This window comes from Microcaecilia unicolor, chromosome 5, assembly GCF_901765095.1.
Source record: "Microcaecilia unicolor chromosome 5, aMicUni1.1, whole genome shotgun sequence".
Taxonomy (NCBI): Eukaryota; Metazoa; Chordata; class Amphibia; order Gymnophiona; family Siphonopidae; genus Microcaecilia; species Microcaecilia unicolor.
Window position 1 is genome coordinate 319,872,316 of NC_044035.1, and position 24,987 is coordinate 319,897,302.

The 24,987-nt window shown below is 42.5% G+C and overlaps 1 protein-coding gene across 1 annotated transcript in view; it reads left to right on the forward strand.

Annotated features, from left to right (window-relative positions):
* The first annotated feature begins 11,413 nt into the window (after positions 1–11,413).
* The window catches only part of ZNF507 (zinc finger protein 507), a 38,760-nt gene continuing 25,186 nt past the window's right edge, over positions 11,414–24,987 (forward strand). The window contains 7 exon segments of the mRNA XM_030202552.1: positions 11,414–11,498; positions 21,352–21,519; positions 21,522–22,585; positions 22,587–22,649; positions 22,651–23,061; positions 23,063–23,392; positions 23,394–23,495. Coding sequence (XP_030058412.1) covers positions 21,357–21,519; positions 21,522–22,585; positions 22,587–22,649; positions 22,651–23,061; positions 23,063–23,392; positions 23,394–23,495 — 2,133 coding nt within the window. The 5' untranslated portion in view covers positions 11,414–11,498; positions 21,352–21,356.

Genomic DNA, 24,987 nt, shown 5'->3' on the forward strand with positions numbered 1-24,987 from the left:
CTGCATCGATGCCTTCAGCCCCCTCCACTTCCTCCTTCTCTTCCAGCTCTGCTGGTGGTGGTGGTGGTGGTGGTGCTGCTGCTGCTGCTGCTGCTGCTGCTGCTGGCACTGGGCCTTCCTCCTCCTGAGGAGTTTGACCTTCAGCAGCTTAACCATCTGCATGAGGAGATAGCAATTACATAAACATAGGCAGACATTGGTATGTAGTCACATATCAGGAACCAGGCCTAAAGAGGGCTGACAGAGACACATTTGACATGCTGGATAGATATGACCACACAACTCGCTGATTAGCCACAGGAAAGAGGGATCAACAGCCAGTGGACCAGTTCCCTGACAATACAGGCTACCCTGTGACCCAAAGGTTGTCTCTGCATAAGTCCCATCACATGTCCATCTGGAAGACATTCAATGGTTATATGGAATGTATGATACCTAGTCTTACTTCACCATCTGAAGGCTATGACCCGGCCTCCGACTCCAAACGCTGTTTCGGGGCCAACTGTGGCTAGTACCTCCCTCTCCAAGGTTGTTGTGCTGTTGGATCCCTCTGCCTCTCTCTTGTGCTGTTTGTGATGCTCCACCTCCCGGTTCTGGTGGTACATGGTATTAAGCCTATGGCAGATGCGCCACCGGATAGCATGTTGTGTATTGGCGCTGGTTCTGTTTGTTTCGTCCCCATAGAGGACATTGTAATTGGCTTTCACCTTGGCCATCACGAGGCGCAGTTCACCAAGCAAAAAAATTACCCTTCCTTTAGGTGTAGGTGAGTTTGTCCTTGGGACTCAGAGAGGGTGTATTTGCATTCTCTGGTGCTTCTTGTGATATTTTGTGGTCTTGGAATGTGCTTTCATCCTACACTATACCCATTTCCTTAGATTAGTGTCCCTGCTGCTCCTCCTCACTCCCTTCTCACCTCTACCACCTCCACTTCTGTCCGTTCATCCCTTTCCAGTCCCCTGCTGTCCCTTTCCCTGTGTGTGTGTGTGTGTGTGTGTGCGTGTTCGTGTGTGTGTGTCTGTGTGTGTGTGTGTCACTGCTGTTGAGAGTGATGGCTGCTCTTCATGGAATAGCTGATGGTACAACAGTAGCAGAGGCAAAAGAGGAGATGCTAAGGCCGAGGCCAGGCACACCGGGTGTACTGGCCAAGAACTAACTTTCTGGATATGACTGATGAGCAATGTATAGGCCACTGCTGCTTTGAGAAACCATTGTACATCTGTGTGAGCAACTAAAGGAGGACCTGCAGCCCACCACTTGGAGGGGGCACGCCCTTCTGGTCCATGTGGTCTGGAGGATGCCACAGAACATGTTTGTGGAACCTGATAATCTGCAACAAAAGCTGTGTGTCCCTTCTGTAACATCTTCTGTTCTCTCCTGTCCTCAATGCAGGTGACCAAGGCTATCCGCTGAGAAGGTAGCTAATGTCCCCCATAGTGAACCCACAGAAGAGCAAAGATACAACAGGGCCCAAGGTTCAACCAGGTCAGTGAACGAACAGGCATTTGGACTCCTAAAGTCCTGGTTCTGATGTCTCAACTGCTCAGGGGGGGGGCAGTTATTGTATAGGCAATCCAAGGTCTGCAACATCTTTGTTGCCTACTGCATGCTGTACAATTTGATGATAGCCCACCATATGCCTGAACTCCAGTGCCAGGCCAGAGAGGAAAGTGATGAAGATGAGGAACCCCAAGGACCCGAGATGATCTGCCACCTCTACAAAAAAGACAGAGAGGCCAGGAGGTCCGAGACCATCATCTCATCCAGACACATTTTTTGTGACAACGGTGAGCTATATATTAGGGACAACTACATAGCTGTCAATTCTCCACCGCCATTCCCCCTCTCCCCTCTCCTGTCACCCATCCCACCCCCATTGTGCATTACAGTCAAATAACTGATCGAAATTAACATGAAAAGTGACCCCATGTTTCTCCCTTCCCCTCCCCCTAGCTCCTCCTGCTTCCCAGTGACTTCTTCCATGAGCAAGACCTGCTGTTCAATGATCTCTCTTACCAACATTTGAACAGTCTGTCCCTCTTCTCTTTGTTCATGTTCAGGGTGGACAAGAACTTCCTCACCTTCATGCAGTTGTTCCTCCCCTGGTTGTGTCTCCTGCTCCAAATGATTCTCCTGCTCCCATGCCGCCATGCCTGTGTCTCCAATATCCTCCTCATCGGCTTCCACCAGCAGAACGATGGCATCCTGTGCCACCGCTGCACCCTGTTCACTGGACCATGGGGTTGGGCTACGTGCTGTAAAAAAGTTTTGGTGGTGGGCATCTAAACTCCACAGTGGTGACAATGTGAGATATAGAGGGGTCTGAGTAATGGCCTCATCAGATCTGTCCCTGCCCCGTCCCATCCCCGTAAACTCTATCCCTGTCCCTGTGAACTCTGTTCCCATCCCCGTCAACTCTGTAAGATCCCATCTGAACAAGCCATGAACAGTTCTGATTTTATATATCGTTTTATTAAAGTATTAAAAAAAAACAATATTCTGTGCAACTGTCGTTTTATAAATCACGAACAATACAGAACAAGGATCAACAAAATCTCTGTCTCCCCTCACGAATATCCTTTCCATTATCAGGAAGACTGAACAAACCAAATTACTACAGAATGTTACATAGAAAATTCATGCAGTCTCCGGTATCGTTGTAAGCCCGACAGGACCCTGTTTCGCAGTCAACTGCTTTCTCAAGGGCATATGTCTCTGAAACACGGAGAACACAACATTACCATCAACATACTCTTGATTTCTGCATACCTTGTATATAAAAACGGCAACTGGTCTCACTTCAACAGCATCTGATACCGGTATAAAACCAGTCAAAATGGCGCTGGCGTTCTTGTTTTAAAACCTTTAAGCCCCGCCTATTTAAGCATTGCGTCACAGTCAGCTGTTTAATTAAAAGAAACAGTTCCATTGGAGATACGTGTTAAGTCCATGAGGCTCTACCGTATTCAAACAATAGATCCACTGAGTGTTGTTTTTTGATGCAGTGTTGTACAAGTGGAGCTCCAATACTATTAGCAGCTATTCTCGATCTATGTTCAACCATTCTAGCATTAAGTGACCTGTTAGATTTGCCAATATATAGCTTGCCACAGGGACATCTGATGTAATAAATGATATGAGTTGTGCGACAGGTAGTTTGATGTCTAAGCTGGTATATCTGGCCATTATGGCAGAAATTTGATGCTTCTATAGATAGAGCACATGTTTTACATCCACTTTTATTACATTTTGTATGACTACCATGTCTGATATCGTCGGTTGCTGCAGTTGAAGATAAATCAGCCGGGCTTAAGATTTCACTGAGGTTACGTGCTCGAGAGAAAGCCATTCTTATTCGGAAATTCTCAAAAATGGGATGAACTCGCATGATGTCCCAATGTTGTTTAATAATTTGTGATGCTGCTTCCCCTCCTTGTACATATCTCATAATGAAGGTCATAACCGAATCTTCTTGTGACTCTGGTGTAGTGCTTTGTAATAATAAGTCCCGATTCAGGTATTTGGCTCTAGTGTATGCTTGTTTAAGAACTCCCTTAGGGTAACTTCGGTGTAATAATCTAGAGCCAAATGCATGAGCTTGTTGGCGAAAATCAGTTTCATCTGTGCATATCCACTTAAAACGTAGAAATTGAGAAAAAGGTAAACTTTTGCGGAGAGTTCACGGATGACAGCTACCATATTCTAAGATCGTGTTCCTATCCGTAGATTTCGTATATACCCTTGTGTGAAAGGTATACTCACGTAAAGTAATTTCTACGTCTAAAAAATGGATCATGCTATCTGAAAAGGTAAACGTAAATTGTATACGTGGATGGCAGCTGTTTAACCATTGATGAAAATTCTTTAATTCACTTACTGTGCCTTTCCAAAGGACAAAGATACCATCAATGTATCTGCGCCAGATCAATATGGGATAAGCAGCGTAAAATGTATTGAAATTTTTGGCGGAGATCTTGCCAGGTATTTGTGAACTGGATTGGCCACTGTTGGAAACAGGATGCTGGGCTTGATGGACTTTTGGTCTGTTCCAGTGTGGCAATACTTATGTACTTAAGTATCTAATTTTGCACCATAGAAAGGTCTCTTCCATAATTCAATTATTGCTTTATCGGTGCCCTACACAGTATCTTAATTCAAGCAGTAATGAGAATAGGTTCGTAGAAATAATTCATTAATTATAAAGGCGAAAGAGAAAAATATTATTTATGTTGTGGTGACGTGTAATCCATAAACTTTAAAAATTAGATACTTGAGGATGAAAAAAACAGAAAGCATGCTGCAGTAATGAATATTATCTGTATCATAATGGTTTTAAAATTAGCATTCTGCACCAGTACAGTTTGACAGCTGTACTATAACTTACGCCCTTGTTACCTCTTAGGAGAGAATGGAAGAGATGTATCAAATATAAGAAACTTGTAGCAGAAATCAACCCCTAGATGTCACTGTTGCAGTTAAAACAAAACCTTAGAAGGACAGAATCATTTGAAGACTGAATCAGTAACACAAAAGGCATGTGTGTTTCAGGCACTGAACAACAAATTGATACCACTAACATAAGGAATTATACCTTCTAGCTGAGTAATGATTTTGTCCTGCCTATAAGTAATGCTTCATGTAAATTATTCATGCGCTGTTTAATTTCAGTGGAAGGGCCCTATTTATTAAGCCACGCTGTAAGCACGCTAGCATAATTAAGGCGCTAATGATAGAGACATCCATATATTCCTGTGGGTGTCTCTAGCATTAGTGCACCCTAATTTTTAGCGTGCGCTAAAAATGCTAGCACACCTTGGTAAACAGGGTCCTAAGTATGGTAATTTTCTATTACTTTTGCTTCGATTTGTAACCGCCTTTCCCAAGTGGGCCCAAGATAGATTACAGCAACATAAAACAGACGAACTAAACTAATAAAGCTATTCATAATAATATTCTATTCTGATTTTACCTGTGTCATTCTCTGATAAGAACATAAGTACATAAATATTGCTATACTGGGAGAAACCAAAGGTCCGTCAACCCAGATTCCTGTTTCCAACAGTGGCCAATCAAGGTTGGAAGTACATGGCAAGATCCTAAAACAGTACAATACATTTTATGCTGCTTATCCTAGAGATACTGTGCAATTGCTAGACCGTATCTGTGTTCAATGTGGGGACTTAATGTACATCAAATAGTATAATGTCCCAAACAAGCATTCATTTAAAGAATAATTAATCTTCAGGAATAAGTATATCATTTAGCATTGCAAATCTTCTTCCTTATAACAATCTGGATCCAACCCAATTTATCATTATTCAAATTTTTTTTTAAATACTTGTATGTATACCGAGGGATCTTCAGACTCTACTGCAACACACCCCATAAGAACATTACTTTCTTTTAGAAACAATGGTAGTGGTGCAAATCCTAATTGATCCACTGGGTTTTTGTTTTTTCAGCTACCGTACATTACATTACTAATATTCAGTCTCATTTATAACTTAATCCATCTCACACTTTACTTAAGTTGGCAGCGAACTTTCAACCAGGGAGAACCTCTGCCGACTTGGCCAGGTTTCGAAAAACTTCCTCAGGGAAGAGGTTCTCTAAACAACAAAACATATTCAAATGATAATTCATCTATTAAGAACTATAAAAACGTCATATTTTCTAATTCCCCCCCACAAAAAACTAAAGTATAGGATCCAGAAGTACTTACAACTGCATCACATACATACTCCTCATAGGAAGAAAAGATGGCCATGGCATCTAGCCACAACCCAATAATTTAAATAGCTTCCAGCTGGATTAGAACCAGGGGTGTGCTGATAAATTTTTAACAACAGGCTCTTTCTCCGGACGTAGCCAGCTCTGCAGTTGGAAGGGCCAGGGGTGGCCGGGGGGGGGGAGGGGAGCAACACTTGCCTCTCTCTCCTCCCTCCCTTTGTGCGGGCACGCTAGGCATACCTTTGCTGGCAGCCACCCAACGTCTTGCTCTGAGCAGCATGCTGGAACTTCTCTCACATGCTCGAGAAGTCTCAGCCTGCTGCCCAGAGCTGGAAACAAGGAGCAGGGAGCAGCAGTAGTCTATTTACTTGGCTGGCAGGGCTCAGCATCCCCACCAGCAAAATAAAAGAGAGTTCAGCAGTGGGCCCAAGCCCACATTTTGGAAGCCAGTTGTTAAAGTAGCCATGGAAGGCCTTACTTTAACAACCGGCTCCCAAAATTCTTAAAAACTTAATAACCGGCTCTTGCGAGCCTGTGAGAGCCTGCTCCAGCACACCACTGATTATAACTGCCCATCGTGATTGGACCGCAAAATATTTTAGCGGTCAATCATATCAGAGACCACCAATCAATTTCAGAGTTAAGTCCCAAAGGCTGCAATGAATGAAACTGAAAAATCCAGCGTTGTTCCTTGTAATTAAGTAGCTAACCATTTAACCCTACTCTCTGTTTTCTATCTTTTAACCAGTTTTTAATCCACAGTAGGACACTACCTCCTATCCCATCATAGTTGAAAGAGTCGACTGGGTAAAATCAGCAGGCATTGTGGGTTCAGATGCAATGTTGACTTTGGCGTTCTTGCATTCCAGTTCAGTATGCTTATCAGCAACCTGTTTCTGACAGACACTGTTGACATCCTTGCCAGGTGAATTTTTAATCCCTGCACGGTCTGAAATTTAGGCTTGTCACATTCCTTACACCTGACTTTTACCAGGATTGGCAACTTTTTCAAATACATTCCAAATAGAATTCATTAGCATTTTATAAGCACACTCAAAACTTCTGGCTTTATATTCAAATATGTTTATTGAAAAGCTAACAAAAATAGAATGGCAAGAACACGATTTCAAAACCAGTCAGTCTGCATTGAACAACAGCAGACACATTAAAACCCAACAGTAAGAAAGCTAGAACACAGTTCATCCTTGAAACTTGTCAAAGGAAACAGCATTTTTCAAAAAGTACATATGGAGGGGATAATCGAACGGGGCGCCCAAGTTTTCCGGGGGCCGTCCTCGCAGGACGGCCCCATGAAGGGGCGGGGAAACCCGTATTATCAAAACAAGATGGGCGTCCATCTTTCGTTTCGATAATACGGTCGGGGACGCCCAAATCTCAGCATTTAGGTCGACCTTAGAGATGGTCATCCTTAGAGATTTGGTCGTCCCTGGTTTTTGGCGATAATGAAAACCAAGGACGCCCATCTCAGAAACGACCAAATGCAATCCCTTTGGTCGTGGGAGGAGCCAGCATTCATAGTGCACTGGTCCCCCTGACATGCTGGGACACCAACCGGGCACCCTAGGGGGCACTGCAGAGGACTTCAGAAATTGCTCCCAGGTGCATAGCTCCCTTACCTTGGGTGCTGAGCCCCCCAACCCCCCCCCCCCCCAAAAAAAAAACCCCACTCCCCACAACTGTACACCACTACCATAGCCCTAAGGGGTGAAGGGGGACACCTACATGTGGGTACAGTGGGTTTCTGGTGGGTTTTGAAGGGCTCACATTTACCACCACAAGTGTAACAGGTAGGGGGTGGTGGGCCTGGGTCCGCCTGCCTGAAGTGCACTGCACCCACTAAAACTGCTCCAGGGACCTGCATACTGCTGTCATGGAGCTGGGTATGACATTTGAGGCTGGCAAAAAAAAAAATTAAGTTTTTTTTTTTAGGGTGGGAGGGGGTTGGTCACCACTGGGGTAGTAAGGGGAGGTCATCCCCGATTCCCTCCGGTGGTCATCTGGTCAGTTCGGGCACCTTTTCACGGCTTGGTCGCAAGAAAAAATGGACCAAGTAAAGTCAGCCAAATGCTCGTCTGGGACGCCCTTTTTTTTCCATTATCGGCCGAGGACGCCTATCTCTTAAGCACGCCCCAGTCCCGCCTTTGCTACGCTGCCGACACGCTCCCATGAACTTTGGTCGTCCTCACGATGGAAAGCAGTTGAGGGCGCCCAAAATCAGCTTTTGATTATGCTGATTTGGGCTACACTGAGAGAAGGGCGCCCATCTCCCGATTTGTGTCGGAAGATGGGCGCCCTTCTCTCAGGGGCATAGCTACGAGTGGGCCTGGGTGGGCCCAGGCCCACCCAATTTCAGCTCTGGCCCGCCCACCCACTTTTCCTCCAGGCCCGCGCCAGCCCCAGCTCCCATTGCCGGCCACTGCTGCTTTTCCTGATGAGCAGCAGGGCCAGCGCTACAAAAAGAAGAAGCGCTCAGCTGACTGAGCTGAGCGCCAACGCTAACGCTAACGACGAGAAAAAATGTTTTTAAAAAACGCGGCACCGCAGGCAGCCTCGAAGCATTGGCTGCTGGCTCTGCAGGCTCCTCCCGTCTCTTACGTCACTGCCCCTGCTTTGCTCCACTGAATTCCCACTGAATTTTTGACCCATCTCACTCAACTTGCCCTGTATAACAATCATTTTATTTTTGAGGATCAATTGTATCTCCAAGTTTCCAGAATAGCTATGGGAGCCTCTTTTGTCCCTTCGGTGGCAAACATTTTTATGGGACAATTTGAGAAACAGTATGTTTACACCAATGCAGGGTTTGTTTGGGTGCAGTATTGGGGTCGTTATATAGACGATGTCTTTGTGGTTTGGCAGGGTTCTGAAGAGCAGTTGAGGGAGTTTGTTTTAAGTCTTAATAGTTGCCATGCCACTATTAAATTTGAATGTAATTTTCATTCGGAGTGTATCAACTTTTTGAATGTCTTGGTTAAAAAGGACGGCGGGATGTTGAAAACAGATGTCTTTGTAAAGCCAACGGATAGAAACTCTCTACTTAAATTTGATAGCATGCATCTTTATCATTTGAAACGCAGCTTACCTTATTTGCAGTTTTTGCGGTATCGCAGGATCTGCGATACTCCACAGCAATATCAGAAATCGGCGGGGGAGTTGCGTAAGAAATTTACAGAAAGAGGGTATCCGGAGAAACTTGTTAAACAGTCTTACAAGAGGGCTTTGTTTCAACATAGAGAGTTCCTTATCCAGGATAACCAATCTAAAAGAACTCGAGGCATGGATAAGGTTATTCCTTGTGTTTTGAAATTCACAAACAGATCTCCTCAGATTTCTGCGATCCTTAGAAAGCATTGGAAGGTGATGCTTACACAAGAAGCATTTCAGGATCATTATCTCATGCTATCCTTTGCCCGAAATCGGAATCTACAGGACCAATTGAGCGTGGCAGATGTATGGACTAATATAGCACCCATGGAGGGTTATCACCAGAAGTGTGGACATTGTTCTATTTGTTCTATAACAATAGAAGGTTCAGAGTTTCAATCTACGGATGGTAAGACATATAAATTGAAGCACAGAACCACATGTGAGTCCAAAAATGTGGTTTATCTTTTTCGATGTCCGTGTAATTTACTTTATATAGGACATACGACTCGCCAGTTTAAAACTAGGGTCATAGAGCACAGACATTGTATTACCAATGCTAAGTTGGAAGCTCCTATGACACACCACTGTCAGCAGGCACAACACCAGTTTGACCAGTTACAATGTATGGTCATTGACCAAATATTCATGGGTAAGAGAGGGGGGGGATTTTAAAAGTATTCTGTGGCGTAAGGAACAGCACTGGATTTATGTACTCAAAACAGTCACACCACAAGGCTTGAATAAAAACATCGAGTGGAATGCCTATTATTGAGATACAGCTGTGGCTATGGTATCTGGAGGATCAGGACGATTAGATTTATGAGGACATCATTACGTCAGGACGTGGTTATAAGTTTGGCAGGCTGTTTCCTTGATTCTCTTGGATAAACATGATTGGATATGAGAGGACGTCATTACGTAATGATGTAACAGCGAGTGCTAAATTTAAGTTCATCTCGAAGGTTCTGCTCACGCTCCATCTTTGGCTTGTAGATGATCCAGCGTCGTCTGCTGCTCTTGACAAGATGGACTAAGAGTGATTGTAAGCACCCTTCCTGATGCAGCCATAAGGTTGGCGAAACAAGGCGCTCTTGTTGGAGGGCTGGCGCTGTTCACCGGTTGAAGATTTGGAGGGCTGGCATTTTTTTCATCAGCTGAAGATTTGCTGTAAGGTTCCGGAGACCTTATCGGGGGAATGTTTTTTGTGAAGCAGCCTCTTTGAATCAAGCTAAGTAATTTATAGGTTTATCCTTTTGCTGCTTTGGGAATTTATATGTTTAGGTGGGCAGGTTGATTCTTGCCTGACATTCTCTTTTGAGTGTTTCTACTTTTCCCCTGGGGTGCTCTATAGGTAGGTTTTTTTTTTTAAGGCTGGGGGTAGATTTGGCGGGTTAGTTTGGGTTAGGTGCTCATTCAATTTATAGGTACAAGAAGGAAAGAAAGTTTTTTCATCCCATTCGTTTTTTATCTCAGTTAATTAGAGTTTTTTCATCTGGGTGTTTTTTCTTTTTTTCCTTCTTGGGAGGAACCTATGATATTAATCTACTCCGTTTTATACAAGGTGTGTTTAAATTCCATTGGAATGGTCCCTTGTTTGGAGGTTTGAGGTTCCATTTGGTATAGTTATTATAGGTAGGGGAAGTTTTTTCCTCTTAGTGAATGGGACACCTTCAAACTAACTTGGCATATAATATAAACTCCTTTTATTAGGTTGGAATTATTTCATAAAATCTTCCGCAATGCCCCAGGATACATGACAGACCTCACAGACCTACCAACTAAAAACACAACAAGATCAACACAAACATACGTAAATCTTCACCACCCAAGCTGCAAAGGACTCAAACATAAATCAACCTATGCATCCAGTTTCTCCTATATAAGCACACAACTATGGAATGCACTACCAAGCGCCGTGAAAACAACATATGACCACCTAACCTTCCGGAAACTCCTAAAAACTAACCTGTTCAAAAAGGCATACCCCAAGGATCCAACTTAAATGCCTTAACCCTGCAACACAACAAAACCAAAGCTTGTACTGGCCATAACTTAACTCATCCTTATGATTCCCAATGTGGGATGGACCGTACAGGTCTTTCTCTGCCGTCATCTACTATGTAACTAGGTGTGTCACACATGAACTTTACCATAACCTCACTCTGTATTTGTTCATTCCGGCATATCGCCTCTACGGTACTATGTAAGCCACATTGAGCCTGCAATAGGTGGGGAAATGTGGGATACAAATGTAACAAACAAATAAGTAAGTAAGTAAATAAATAAATAAATAAATAAATAAAGCAGCTCATAGATTTGCTTGCTTTGTTTTTGAGTGTACTAGATGATGGCTGCGCGAGGAACGGGAAACAGGGTCTTACCTAATTGGCTTCAACTTTTAACGTCATCCCGTCTCCTGTTTTCTTCCATCTCCTTGATTTTGGACATGCTTTGCTGTCTCTTCTGACGCAACTTCCTGTTTCCGGCAAGGCGGGATGTGGGGAGAGAGAAGTTGCTTGATGTGTCTTGTGTAGTAGTGTATCGTAGAGAACGGGGCACCGGCGAAGGAAAGCTGTGGGATTGTTAGTGGACAACATCAGGTATGAGTTTGATCGGGGGGGGGGGGGGGGGGCGGTTATCGTGAACGAGGAGGAGACTGGAAGATAGAGGGAGGAATGACAGATCAGGCGAAGGGGAAACCGGTCCTCCGATCCCCGAATGCGTGTGAGGAGGGGGGCGCTCGGCGTGTGAGTGTGTGAGAACAGTCGAATGCGCGTGAATTGGTATCTTTGTTTCTGAAATGCAACTTAATGAGTTGTATGTATACGTGTACTTATTTTTGATATCGCAGCCTGCGCTAAAGATTGATTCCTGTTTGTATAAATGGAAGTTTAGTGGAAGGTTTGAAAAATCAGCACAGAGATGTGAAATCCCTAAGATGGGGGAAAACTGCAGCCCCAGATCCCATGCTTCAGGATACCCTGGCTTGATGGGGGAGAGGGTCCAGGGCATGGCATCCCTCGACTGGAGAGCTTCCAAGGATAAAATGGAAGAACAGTTTACTTCAAAACTATTACATTCGTTTTAATGAATTTTAATTTGTCTCTGTGGAGAAGTTTTACTTCACTGCTGTTTGTATATATCATCTATTATCGCAGAAGTAAACTAAAAACAAATTAGCATGGGAGTGAAAAGACACATCAAAGTGTAACATTAATTTTTAATACAATCTTGATATATTTAAACTGCTTCTGATGCATTACAGAAAGGTGGTATATAAAATGCATGACCCTTTGATATCAATGTGTTAAACTGTAAGCCCTCTTGGGCAGGGGAATAATTACTGCACCAGAACTCAGCTTCAGCTTGGATTTGCGAGAGTTATTAAACCTAAAATCCATATCCACTTATGAGGATCGGTTGTTTGCTGATTCATATTAGGTGGGAATTGGCAAATTAGGTGCTGTCACTAACAAGCAATAATTGCTGATAATTGGAGTTGGCACTAACTTGCATTTGTATTTAACTGCATTTTGTTGCTATGCTAGAAACAACATGCAAAACCTATATACCCAGATGCTCCGCCCAATCAGTGCGTCTGAGCAGCTCCCTCGTGCTCAGTGCTAAGGACATCCAAATTTAAGCACAGCCGTAGCATTGAGCATGAGGGACAACTGCGGGAGGATTTTGCCTGAGCATGTGCTCAAGAGCTGTTGATACACCTTTCTGTGGTTACAATCAAAGCGGTTTACATGTTGTATACAGGTATATTTTGTACTTGGGGCAACAGAGAATTAATTGACTTGCTCAGAGTCACAAGTGAGAATTGATTCCAGTTTCCCTGGTTCTCAGGCTGCTGCACTAACCATTAGCTACTCCTGCACTCCTAATAATTGGGGATTTAGTTAATTGGCCCTAATTTGCAGGTATGTGCAAAATTGCACTTAGGTGCTGTTCTATAGTCTTAGCTCCTAACTTCTATAGTGCATAACTTCAAGAGGGACATAAGAGAGGCAGGGGCCTGCAAAGCATTTGCAAGCTAAGATTTAGTGTCAGTTACATTACGGCCATAACTGCTGCCATAGAGCTAGCATAAGTGCTCACACCTAAAATTAAGTGCATAACTGTGGACTCAGCTAGTATTTCTATAATGGCAATTAAGCACTTACCCCCAGATTCTGTATAGCGCGCTTAGAGATCCGTGCCGAAATCCAAGCGCATTCTATAACAATGCGTGTAACTTAACAAAATAATGAGCACTTAATGAGCACTTAAGCGATAATGAGCACTAATTGGCACTAATTAGAATTTACATGCAGAAGTTGCTAAGCATATTCTGTAACAAAGTGTGCCGAACTTCTAATGCACACAGGCAAAAAGGGATGTGGGCATTCTATTAGGCAGCTGAAGCAGTTGTTGTTGCCCACTAACTTTAGGTCTGTACTACATTGTGTGATCACTCCCTTGTTTGATTACTGTAACACGTTGTGTCTTGGGTTAGCTCTAGGTAGGATCTGTCCTTTACAAATTGCTCAAAATAGTGCTGCTCGTTTGCTCACAGATACTTCTCACTTGGCTCAAATTATGCCTGTATTTATTTTGCTGCACTGCTTATCCATCCAGTGGAGAATCAGGTTTAAAATCTTGTGGCTAATTTTAAGGCTTTAAGCAACGATGTGCTAGTTTCTGTGGCTAGGTCTATTAGCCTGCTCGTGCACTGCATCCTTTGAACTTTTGCTTGATATTCCTTCCTTTCATCATGTTAGGCTGAGTACTGTTCGACTATTTCTTATACCCTTTAATTTAAGAGGTATGATTTTACTTCTTCAGTTCTTTAAACATTTGAAGGCTTTCCTTTTTGCCCAGCTTTTACAGTGGTTTAAAATTATATTATGTATGTTATGCTGTGATCCACTGAGAGTTGTAGGGTGTAGAATACACCCAGTCCGTGTCTAATTTAGGCATCAGCATTTACACTCAGTTTTACTTGGCATAACTGGCAGCGACTAAATTTAGTCATGCAGATGGGCGCACGGCATACTCTATAAACCATGTGAAAATTTACGCATACTTTATAGAATATACCTATGCATATTTTTTTCGGTGCCGATTTTTTAGGCATGATATATGTTTATTTGTTACATTTGTATCCCACATTTTCCCACCTTTTGCAGGCTCAATGTGGCTTACATATAACCGTTAACGGCGTTAGCCGATTACGGTCGGAACAAATACATAGTATGAATGAATACAAAGTGATATTGTGGTACACTGATCTAGTCCTAAGGGGGTAATTCTGTCAGGTCACCTAAAGCTAGGCACCTAAAGTGTGTGTGCTAAGGGGGAGATTCTATACATGGCGCCTCAAAATTGGCGTGAAATCAGTACCAAGCGTATTCTATAAGCAGCATCTAGATTTAGGTACGGTATATAGAATACGCTCAGCTGATATCTCAGCACCTAAAACTATGCGCATCCATTTACAACAATGAAAATGTGATGTAAACCCCAGCACGTAGCTTTACGCACATTGGGCCATATTCTATAACTATGCATGTAAATTTCAAGGTGACCTGACAGAATTACCCCCTTAGGACTAGATCAGTGTACCACAATATCACTTTGTATTCATTCATACTATGTATTTGTTCCGACCGTAATCGGCTAACGCCGTTAACGGTTATATGTAAGCCACATTGAGCCTGCAAAAGGTGGGAAAATGTGGGATACAAATGTAACAAATAAACATATATCATGCCTAAAAAATCGGCACCAAAAAAAATATGCATAGGTATATTCTATAAAGTATGCGTAAATTTTCACATGGTTTATAGAGTATGCCGTGCGCCCATCTGCATGACTAAATTTAGTCGCTGCCAGTTATGCCAAGTAAAACTGAGTGTAAATGCTGATGCCTAAATTAGACACGCACTGGGTGTATTCTACAACACTCATAGATTTTTGAAATGCCCACAACCCACCCAAGGCCATGCCCCCTTTTCAACTAAGCGACTTAGAATTTACACGCATCACATTATAGAATACGTTTACAATTGTGCACATAAATTCTAATTAATGCCAATTAGTGTCAATTGCTTAATTGACAATTATCGGCACTGATTGGCTTGTTAACTAATTAAGTGGCACGCACACCACAATATGATTGTATTAGCACATGCAACTTAAGTCGCACTATTTAGAATCCGGGGATTAATGTTTAAGTAACATATTAACACTAGTTCTACCTTCCCTTTACTTTAAACTTACTACTACTTCTTTCTTTAGTGCTACTATTTGTACCTAGTCTTGTACACAATACTACTAACCATTTCTTTTGGACTAAGCCTTTGTGGAGGTTAAGGTCAAACGGTGAGTAAATTTTCTTTTGGAAAACTTACCCCCCTATTTCAGAGTGAATAGGCCATTTTGACAGTGTAACCGGCAGCCGCTAGCGAGGCTTTGTAAACAGGGGGGAGGATTAAAGATTTCCCAACTTAAAAGACGCGCATAATAATGAATTTTCAAGATATTTAGTTTTAGTTGTTGCATTTATATCCCACATTTTCCCAATTATTTGCAGGCTCAATGTATATATGATTGTGATTATTGGGGAAGACTCCCAGAAAGAGTTTCCAAAATTTAATAAAGTTGGAAAGCCATAGCTTAAACTGTGAAAATTACGTTCTGAAATGAGACTACACCTATATTTACCACAAAGATATATCTATGAAGGCTGTCCTTTTTCTAACCTCTGATAATGCCCACATTATTGTTGGTGGTTTCTTGTTAGGAACATTCTGAAAGGAAGAAAAAAGGAAATGGTTAGTGTTTCGTTATTTATGTCTTATAACTCACAATATTTCTTAACTCACTTCTCCATTTAGTGAAAGTGAATGGGCTGAATCCATGTCTGTTTTTAGGCAGTTTCCACTGTATTAAACTCTCCCAGTGCCCTGAGCAGAGATTATTGCCGCCTATTGAGACATCAGTGATATTTCTGGAAAAGAAATTGTTCAGAAATAATCTATTATGAATACTCTAACACGAGTCAGAACTACAGAGTGCATGAGACTGTTTTGTTGGCATAGATGTCTTTCACCGTTTTGTTGCATTGTCTCTAAGTAAACATACTAAATGCTGCACACAGTAAAGATCGTGCTGAGCTTTAAAGAACATCTTATTTTATGTAGCACATGGCACACCAGGGTTGCCGTTGTTTGTAAACAAGAATCTTCAGCACACAACTGCCATGAGCCGACTTACATGTTTAAAGAAAATATAGGCATCGTATTGGTTTTAAATGTCAAAATTATGCTCTAATTCTGTTAGCATAAATTTATATATAGGTAGATATTCACGTGCAGGCTATGCTGCAAAATATTTTGATTTTGGAATTGTGTTTGTTAGTATTGCATCACTGGAGAGCTCTTATTTTCATATCTCTGCTATTGCTTTCTGATTTTTGTCATGTCCAAGCTTTCAGTCTACTTTCTCCTGCCCTTTCTTAGTGCATGTGAAGCTTGAGGATAATTATCTTGTAGGGCTGTGGTTCTCAAATCTGTCCTGAGGGACTCCCCAGCCAGTTAGATTTTCAGTATATTTACAATGAATATGCATGAGAGAAATCTGCATGCAGTGGAGAGAGTGCATTCAAATCTATCTCATAAGAATGTAAGTTTCCCTCCTGGGTCAGACCAGGGTCCATCTAGCCCAGTATCCTGTTTCCAACAGGACAGTAGTCAGTCCAGGTTACAGCCACCCACCAGAGTCCACAATAGTGGCAAGATTCCAAGCTATTTAATCCCAAGTGTAAGCAGTGACTTTCCCAGGTCTAACTTAATAACAGTTACATATTTTCTTATATAATAACGATTTATGGACTTTTCCTCTAGGATTTTGTCCAAATGTTGTTTAAACCTAGCTACATTAACTGCTTTTACCACTTGCACCAGCAAAGAGTTCCAGAGCTTAATTATACGCAGAGTGAAAAAATAAAATATTTTCTCCTATTTGTTTTGAGCTTCTCTGGGATTCATTCTCAAAGCACATGGACATTTGTTTATTATTATTATTATTAATTTTTTTTTTTTTTTTTTGCAATTTTGTAAAGGCAGAATTTGGACGTCCTGTAGTTCATCCAAATAGCAAGAGGGTGTGTGTTGTGGGTGTGGTTTGGGCGAGACTAGGGAGGGCTCAAAATGAGGATGTCCAGCAGGGAAGAACGGAAAGAAATATCCAAGTCCAAAAAGGACATTTTTAATTTAGACATGTTTATCTGGTCGTGTCCAGGCTACATAAAGGTACTCTGAGCAGCTGACCACTGGAGGGATTAAGGCTTGACCCCTGGTGAGTCTCCCAGTGGTTGCTGTCCCCTTCTCTCTCCCCTGAAAGTGAAACTGGAAAGGAATGCTAGGCTGTATGACAGCATCAGGTAATATGGACATTATGAACAAAGCAGAAAGGTCTGAGGAAGTAGCCTAGTGGTCAGTGAAGTGGACTATAAACCAGGAGACCCAGGTTCAATTCCCACTTCAGCTTTTTTTTGTGTGTGTTTGTTTTGTTTCCTTTAATTAGTGAGTCCTCCAGAAATAGACCTAAATATATAACACCTACAAGCCTGAAGGCTATTGAGGTGGTATATACTAGGTATTTCCCAGTTCCTGGAAGCCTTAGCATCTAATATAATAGTTTGCTCCGCCAACATTCCAATGTGTCTCACTGGGATCGTAACCACCTGCTGACGTTCTCCTCCAACGTTCCAATGTGTGTCACTGGGATTGTAACCACCTGCTAACGTCACTTCTCCAACGTTCTCTGTCCCCCCTCCCTCCCAGTTCTATGGGACCCTGGAACTGGGAGGGAGGGACAGAGGGAGGGGGGCCCTGGAAATGGGAGGAAGGGAGGGGGACACAGGAACTCGGAGGGGGGGAGGGAGGGAGGGGGGCCTGGAACTCGGAGGGAGGTGGAGGGGGCAGGGGAGAGATGTTGCACATGGATGGATGGAGGGGGCAGGGCACAGAGGACGTTGCTTGCATATGGATGAATGCAGGGGAGAGAGGGGACCCTGAAACTTGGAGGCAGGGAGGGAGGGGATGACCCTGGAACTTGGAGGGAGGGAGGGGACAACAACCCTGGAACTCGGAAGGAGGGAGGGGGACAACAACCCTGGAACTCGGAGGGAGGGAGGGGGGGGGACGACCTTGGAACTCGGAGGGAGGGAGGGAGGGGGGACGACCTTGGAACTCGGCGGGAGGGAGGGGGGGCCCTGGCACACACACTCATGCTCACAGACGCACTCACACCCAGTCTCACTCTCTCTCTGTCACACACATACACTCACACAGTCACTCTCACACACACACTCTCAAACATGCACACTCCGAGGAAAACCTTGCTAGCGCCCGTTTCATTTGTGTCAGAAACGGGCCTTTTTTACTAGTTTAAAATAAGAGTTGTGGGGGGGGGGGGGTATGAACCCGGGTTCCCTGGTTTACTGACCACAAGACTGCCTTTCTGCTCTGCAGGGATGCTTGTGTGGCTATTTCTGTAAACATTTTGCCAGACAGATGCCCTTGTTCCTGGATTTTTGGCGTTCATAATATGGACATTTTAGTTTGTAAAATGGCTGTTTCTTTTGGACATCCTCGCGTATTTTCAAACTGGAAACCCCATTGTATTTCCTGTTTGAAAATGGCTGCAAGATGGACCTTTTTTTTTGGGGGGGGGGGGGGGACGTTATGATCAGGACATGCCAATTCAGACTTGGATGTCCTTTCGAAAATGCCCCTTCACATAACTTCATGGAGTGTTTCCTAGTCTTTGTACTTTATACGTTTACTTGTTCTACTCCTTTCAAGATTTTATAGTCCTCAATCATATCTCCCCTCAGCTGTCTCTTCTGGAAGCTGAGGAGTGAGTGATAACTTCTTAAGTTTTTCCTTATATGACAGTGATTATATCCCCTTTATAATCTTGGTCATCCGTCTCTGTACCTCTTCGAGTTCTAATATATATGGAGGAGTGGCCTAGTGGTTAGGGTGGTAGACTTTGGTCCTGAGGAACTGAGTTCGATTCCCACTTCAGGCACAGGCAGTTCCTTGTGACTCTGGGCAAGTCACTTAACCCTCCATTGCCCCATGTAAGCCGCATTGAGCCTGCCATGAGTGGGAAAGCGCGGGGTACAAATGTAATAAAATAAAAAAATTTAAAAAAAAAAATATATATATATATATATATAAATAAATAAGAACTCTTTTTAAAAGGGCCCCTAAGTTTTTCATCTTCCATTTGGATGTCCAGGCACCCAGTCTTCCAGCCTCCTAAGGTCCTCCTGTGATTTCACGCAGTCTGCATGTGAAATCACAACTTTGAATAATTTCATGTCATTTGTAAATTTGATTCCCTTGCTCCCACTTCCAGATCATAGTACCAGTCCCAGTAGAAATCCTTGCTGCACTGCACTTGTTCACCTGCCTTCATTGAGAGAATTGTTCCTTTAACCCTATTCTGCTTTCTATCTTTTTAATTAATTCCCAATCCACAACAGAACATTGCCTTTTATCCCATGGCTTTTTAATTTTCTTAGGAGTCTCTCATAAGGTACTTTGTCAGAAGCTTTCTGAAAATCTAGATATATTACATCAACCGGCTCCTCTTTAGCTACATATTTAGTCATGCCTTCAAACAAAATGTAGCAGTCTCATGAATATTCACTGTGGATATCCTGAAGATCTGACTGGCTGGGGGTCCATGAGGACAGACTTGGGAACCACTGCTAAACAGCAAGTAATCTTAGTTGGTCACTTGTTTCTTGTTAAGTGTAAAAGCTTTGACATTAAGCCATTGGGTGAGTTCTGAGCCTCTTGTAATATGCCATTAGATTAAGTATAAGGGAAAGATCCTAAAATATTTGTCATTGGTTTAGTGCAGTATAAATTTCTAGCAGCTGTTTGAAGACAAACAAGTAGAATTACTCTGGAAGCTCACTGTGCAGTTTTCTGTAGCTAATGGTTACATGTGTGTATGCAAGAATCTTAATGTGAACTAAAAGTAAACATTCAGAATTTGGTCACAGAATTGTTTACACCTGGGGGAATTCTCTGCAAATAAAAATGGTAATTCTGCACTCAATTTTTTAAAAATCTGCACAGTTTTTAAGAATGCTATAATATTCTGCATTCTCTGTCTTTGTCATTTTTTTGTGTATGTGTGTGCTAGAAACCTGCATGGGAACGGGGTTTGCAGGGATCCCGCTGAGTCGGGAGTACTGCAGGGACAGAAGTAGGGTTGCGGGGTTCCCATGGGGAACCATAATTAATATTCATGAGAGAGAGTGCTTTCACTGCCTCCACTGCATGCAAATCTCTCTCATGAATATTCATTGTGGATACCTTGAAAACCTGACTGGCTGAGGTTCCTCCAGGACTAGGTTTGGGAACCACTGGCATAAACTCAGCTGAGTGCTTTTACTTTACGCCATATTTTTTGTTATAGATTTGACATAGTATAATTATACACAAAATTTCTCACAGTTCATGCTTTTATTGTTAAGAGAGCTATTATAAATAAGAAACTCAGAATTGCAGCCACCATTTCTGCATATCTGCTGTGTGGCCCTAATGCACTGATTCCCATCAATTGAGTATACGAAACTATATACGAGCTACACAAAACCGAACTCTTAACACATGACTGACTAACCTCTATGATATTAATGATTAAGCAATTCACTTAAACCTTATGCGGAATAGGGACTCTCTTTAGTCGATGACATAATGCATGTTACTAACCAATCTACTACTCAGGAGCCTTAATGCCCTACCACAATTTTTGTCTTTACCATGTATGTATGCACATGTTATATATGTATATATATATATATATATATATCATGATCTATTCCATATATGTTATGCTCCATGTTTGCTACCATGTATGTAAGCACCTTAACGCAATACCATTTGTAACTCTGCTACCCGGAAATGGCAATCACCATTACGGCAAATGTAAGCCACATTCAGCCTGCAAATTGGTGGGAAAATGTGGGATACAAATGCTACAAATAAATAAAATAAATAAATGGGGACACAATCAGTGGACAGCATTATGAGAAACAGGGCTTTTCCTCCTCGCATCCCCTACGTGGACTTCCACTCCTCCCTCTCTGGAGTGCACTTGCAACCAGCTGCTACTTACATTAAGCACATATTCAAAGGACCCATCTACTTTTCCTACATGATCTTCCTATTAGATTGGAAATTGGTGCAGTCAGCTAGGGTCCACAGGCGCATGCCCACTCACAGCTGCTGATTGCTGCAGCAACCACTATTTCTGAACTTTAAATCAGTGACTGGGGGTTATGTAAATTTTCAGGCATTTAAAAGAGGTTCATAGTGGATGAAGGTTTTGGAAATGTCACTCTTTTTCATATACTTTTTTTTTCTTCTAGTATAGATATCATGGAAGACGGCTGTGATGTAGCGGTGCTGGTGCCAAATATTGAGGGACAAGAAGCTGTACTAATTTCTGAAACCATTATTGATCCCGCTTTGGATAGCACTGAAGATCAGAAAAACTGTAAAACAACAGATACATTAATTCAAGTTATCCAAAAACTAAGTAAATAGTTGAAACGGAGAAGACGGGGAGATGCCTTTTCATAGGGAGAAAACGCAGTTATCCAGACGGCATGCTACTTGCGCAAGGAACCCATTCAGTTGCTGAGATTCCAGCAAAAACAACTGTGTTATCTGCCTTTACAAAAAAGACTAACGAGGGCCTAGAATCAACTCATGAAACAGAATGTCTTTCACAAGACAATAAAAAGGTGGTGTGTTATCAGTGTAGTCTTTGCAAGTTTATATCCCCCTCATTTGATTTGCTAAAAGAACATATAAAACAGCATAATCAGCCAAATGAAGTGATATTCATGTGTTCAGAATGTCAGCTTACCTCTAAGAGCCAAGAGAAACTTGTAGTGCACATCAGAAATCACTATGAAACTGACAAGAATCCCATTCAAGTGAAAGTCCAACAACAAAAAGCCTTAAATCTGTCAAATCTAACAGGGCAGGGACAGGAGGAAGGTAATGACAAAATAGGTTGTAATCAGCCTGGGAAGTTAGACATTCTTCAGTCGGACTCTCTGTCTGGTGTAGGTAGAAGAAAATGGTATACTTCTGAAGGGTATGGCATGTACCGGTGCTTAATCTGTAGCTACACCTGTGGCCAACAACGAATGTTGAAAACTCATGCCTGGAAACATGCAGGAGAAGTTGATTGTTCCTACCCTATATTTGAAGAAGAACATGAACCTGCAAGCTTGCCAGACTCTACTGTAGCTCACATACCTCATGAAGGCGAAGCAGTTGTTTTATCCGTGGAAAATCATAAAATGGGTGGTGTCCATAGTTGCCAGTCTTTACAGGTCCCAATATGTGGCTCAAGGCACTTAACTTGTGACTCTTTACCAACAGAAGCAAGTGTGAAGACAACAGATGGTCTTGGCCAACTAACCTTGCCAGTTACCTCTGTAGACAAGTTGGTAGAGAAGGAAACCATCTATATAGAGCAAGATAACCTGCTGGCTGATAGTCTTCTTTCCTCAGCACAAAAAATCATTAGCTGCAGCCAAAATAAGAGAGGTCACGTTAATGTAATAGTTGAACGTTTGCCAAGTGCTGAAGAAAACTGCCCTTCAGAAACCTTTTCTGATGAATTGTGACATGAAAACTGAAAAAAAACTGTATTCCGGAGGAATCGCAGGTTGCTTGTGAAAAGTCTGAAGAAGTGTATCATGTAGATAAAAGCACTGTTGCATTTGAAGAAGTAATAATAGGCTGGAGTGAGCCTCAAGAGCAGGAATGTCATTTGAACTCCAACACAAGTATGGTAGCAGATGAAAATGCCCCTCCAGTGCGAAGAAGGACAAACTCGGAATCTTTAAGGCTGCATTCATTAGCTGCAGAAGCCCTTGTGACAATGCCAATTAGAGCTGCAGAGCTAACAAGATCCAATTTCAAGGCCATCACTGAATTTGCTTCTCCAGATCCAGATACTGGACAAACAGACTTAAATTACACACCACACCCCAAAATGGCATCTTCCATTAGAAACATTTCTGATGAAGTACATAGCTTAAACCAGAGCAATTCTGAATTTGTCAATCACCAAAAGGAAAAAACCTGAATTGTCAGATGTACCTGTTAAAATGGGCATCAGCATGTCACTGCTTACAGTAATTGAAAAGCTAAGAGAGCGGACTGATCAGAACACTACAGATGAAGACATTTTGAAAGAGTTGCAGGACAATGCACAGTGCCAACCTTCGAGCGATGCAGTCTTGCCAGGAAGTAACCTAGTTGAGTATATCCCCAATGTTGATAGGCCATATCGCTGTCGTCTGTGCCATTACAGCAGTGGCAGCAAGGGCTACATAAAACAGCATCTACGAGTCCATCGACAGAGAGAGCCGTATCAGTGCCCAATATGTGAAACACATAGCTGAAAATAGCAAGGATTTAGAGAACCATATGATAAACCACTGTAAGACCAGGATGTATCACTGTAAACAGTGTGAGGAGTCCTTTTATTATAAGGTAAAATGGTCTTTTCTCATAATTATTTCTAGTTATAGGTTTGCTATGAAAATAAAATGGTGAATGTAAATACTACAGGGGGTAGGCTTTATGTGTGATGTAACTTAATAGAGTTTTTCAGCACTGATATTTGAGTAGATGTTTGATCGAAGGCTTGAGCAACCTTTTGTTGTGAACACAATTAGTCCTATTTGTGTAGGGCAGTAATTCCCAAACCTGTCCTGAGGGAACACCCAACCAGTCAGGTTTTCAGGATATCCACAATGATTATTTGTGAGAGATTTGCATGCAGTGGAGGAGGTGCATTCAAATCTCTTTCCTAAATATTCATTGTGGATACCCTGAAAATCTGACTGGCTGGGGGGTTCCCCTAGGACAGGTTTGGGAACCACTGGTGTAGGTACAAAGCACTTATACCATGTAAGAAATGCATGAATACATAATAGTTAAGAGTAAATCAGTATCCTAGGGTGCTGTACAGTAAAAGAGCAATTCTATAACTGGGCAGGCATGCTTACGTGTACTTGAGTGTGTAAATGTACAGAAAATGTGCACTTTGGGGATAAGTGTACACTTAACACGCGTAAGTAGCAACAGAGCACCATAAATGCAAGAGGGCTGCTCGCAAGGGAGGGACATGAGCAGTGCCAGTTATGCAACTTACAGAATACTATAGGTCACACATGCCCTTGCCACATTAATACAACCACTTTTATGCCAATTCTATGGCTGGTATAACTGCAGATGCGTAATTGCTAGCATTCTGTAATGAAATCCGAGTGCCCAGATGCTATTATAGGATAGGCTTTCACCACACAGCATCAGGGATTGCCCACTTGTAGAACTGCTCCTTAAAAAGTCTTCGTTTTCCATTAATTGTGGCTCCACATCAGACATTGGCGTTCATAAATTTGATGCATACAGATTCTCAGCTATTTGTAATGCAATGAGGTTCTTGTATCCTGCCAGCTTCCAGTACAGTGGTTCAAAGCATGTAACTAAACCGTAAATTAAATGTGAACAGTAGAAATGAATAAAGAGAAAAGAAACTAGCCCAAAAAATTTTGAAAAGAAAAGTCTTTAAGGGACCCTTTTACAAAGGCACGTAAGGGCCTACGCGCATCCAGCACGCGCCAAATCAGCATTACCGCCCAGCTTCTGCATGCCCCAGGCAGTAATACTGAATTTGGCATGCGCCAAAAACACAAAGCAGAAAATATTTTCTACCGCGTGGCACTTACTTGGCGGTAAAAGGCAGTGGAAGCATGCTGCATGCCTACCACCCGGGTAGCGCTTGAGACCTTACCACTAAGTCAATGGGTAGCAGTAAGGTCTCAGGCTGAAAATGGGCTTGCGCTGGTTTTAATTTTGCCACACATCCATTTTCTGGCCCCTTTAAAAAAAAAGACCATTTTTCCAGGACAAGGCAAAAACTGGCCCAAAATATGCACTTGCACTGCCGCAGGCCACTTTTTGCCGCGGCTTAGTAAAA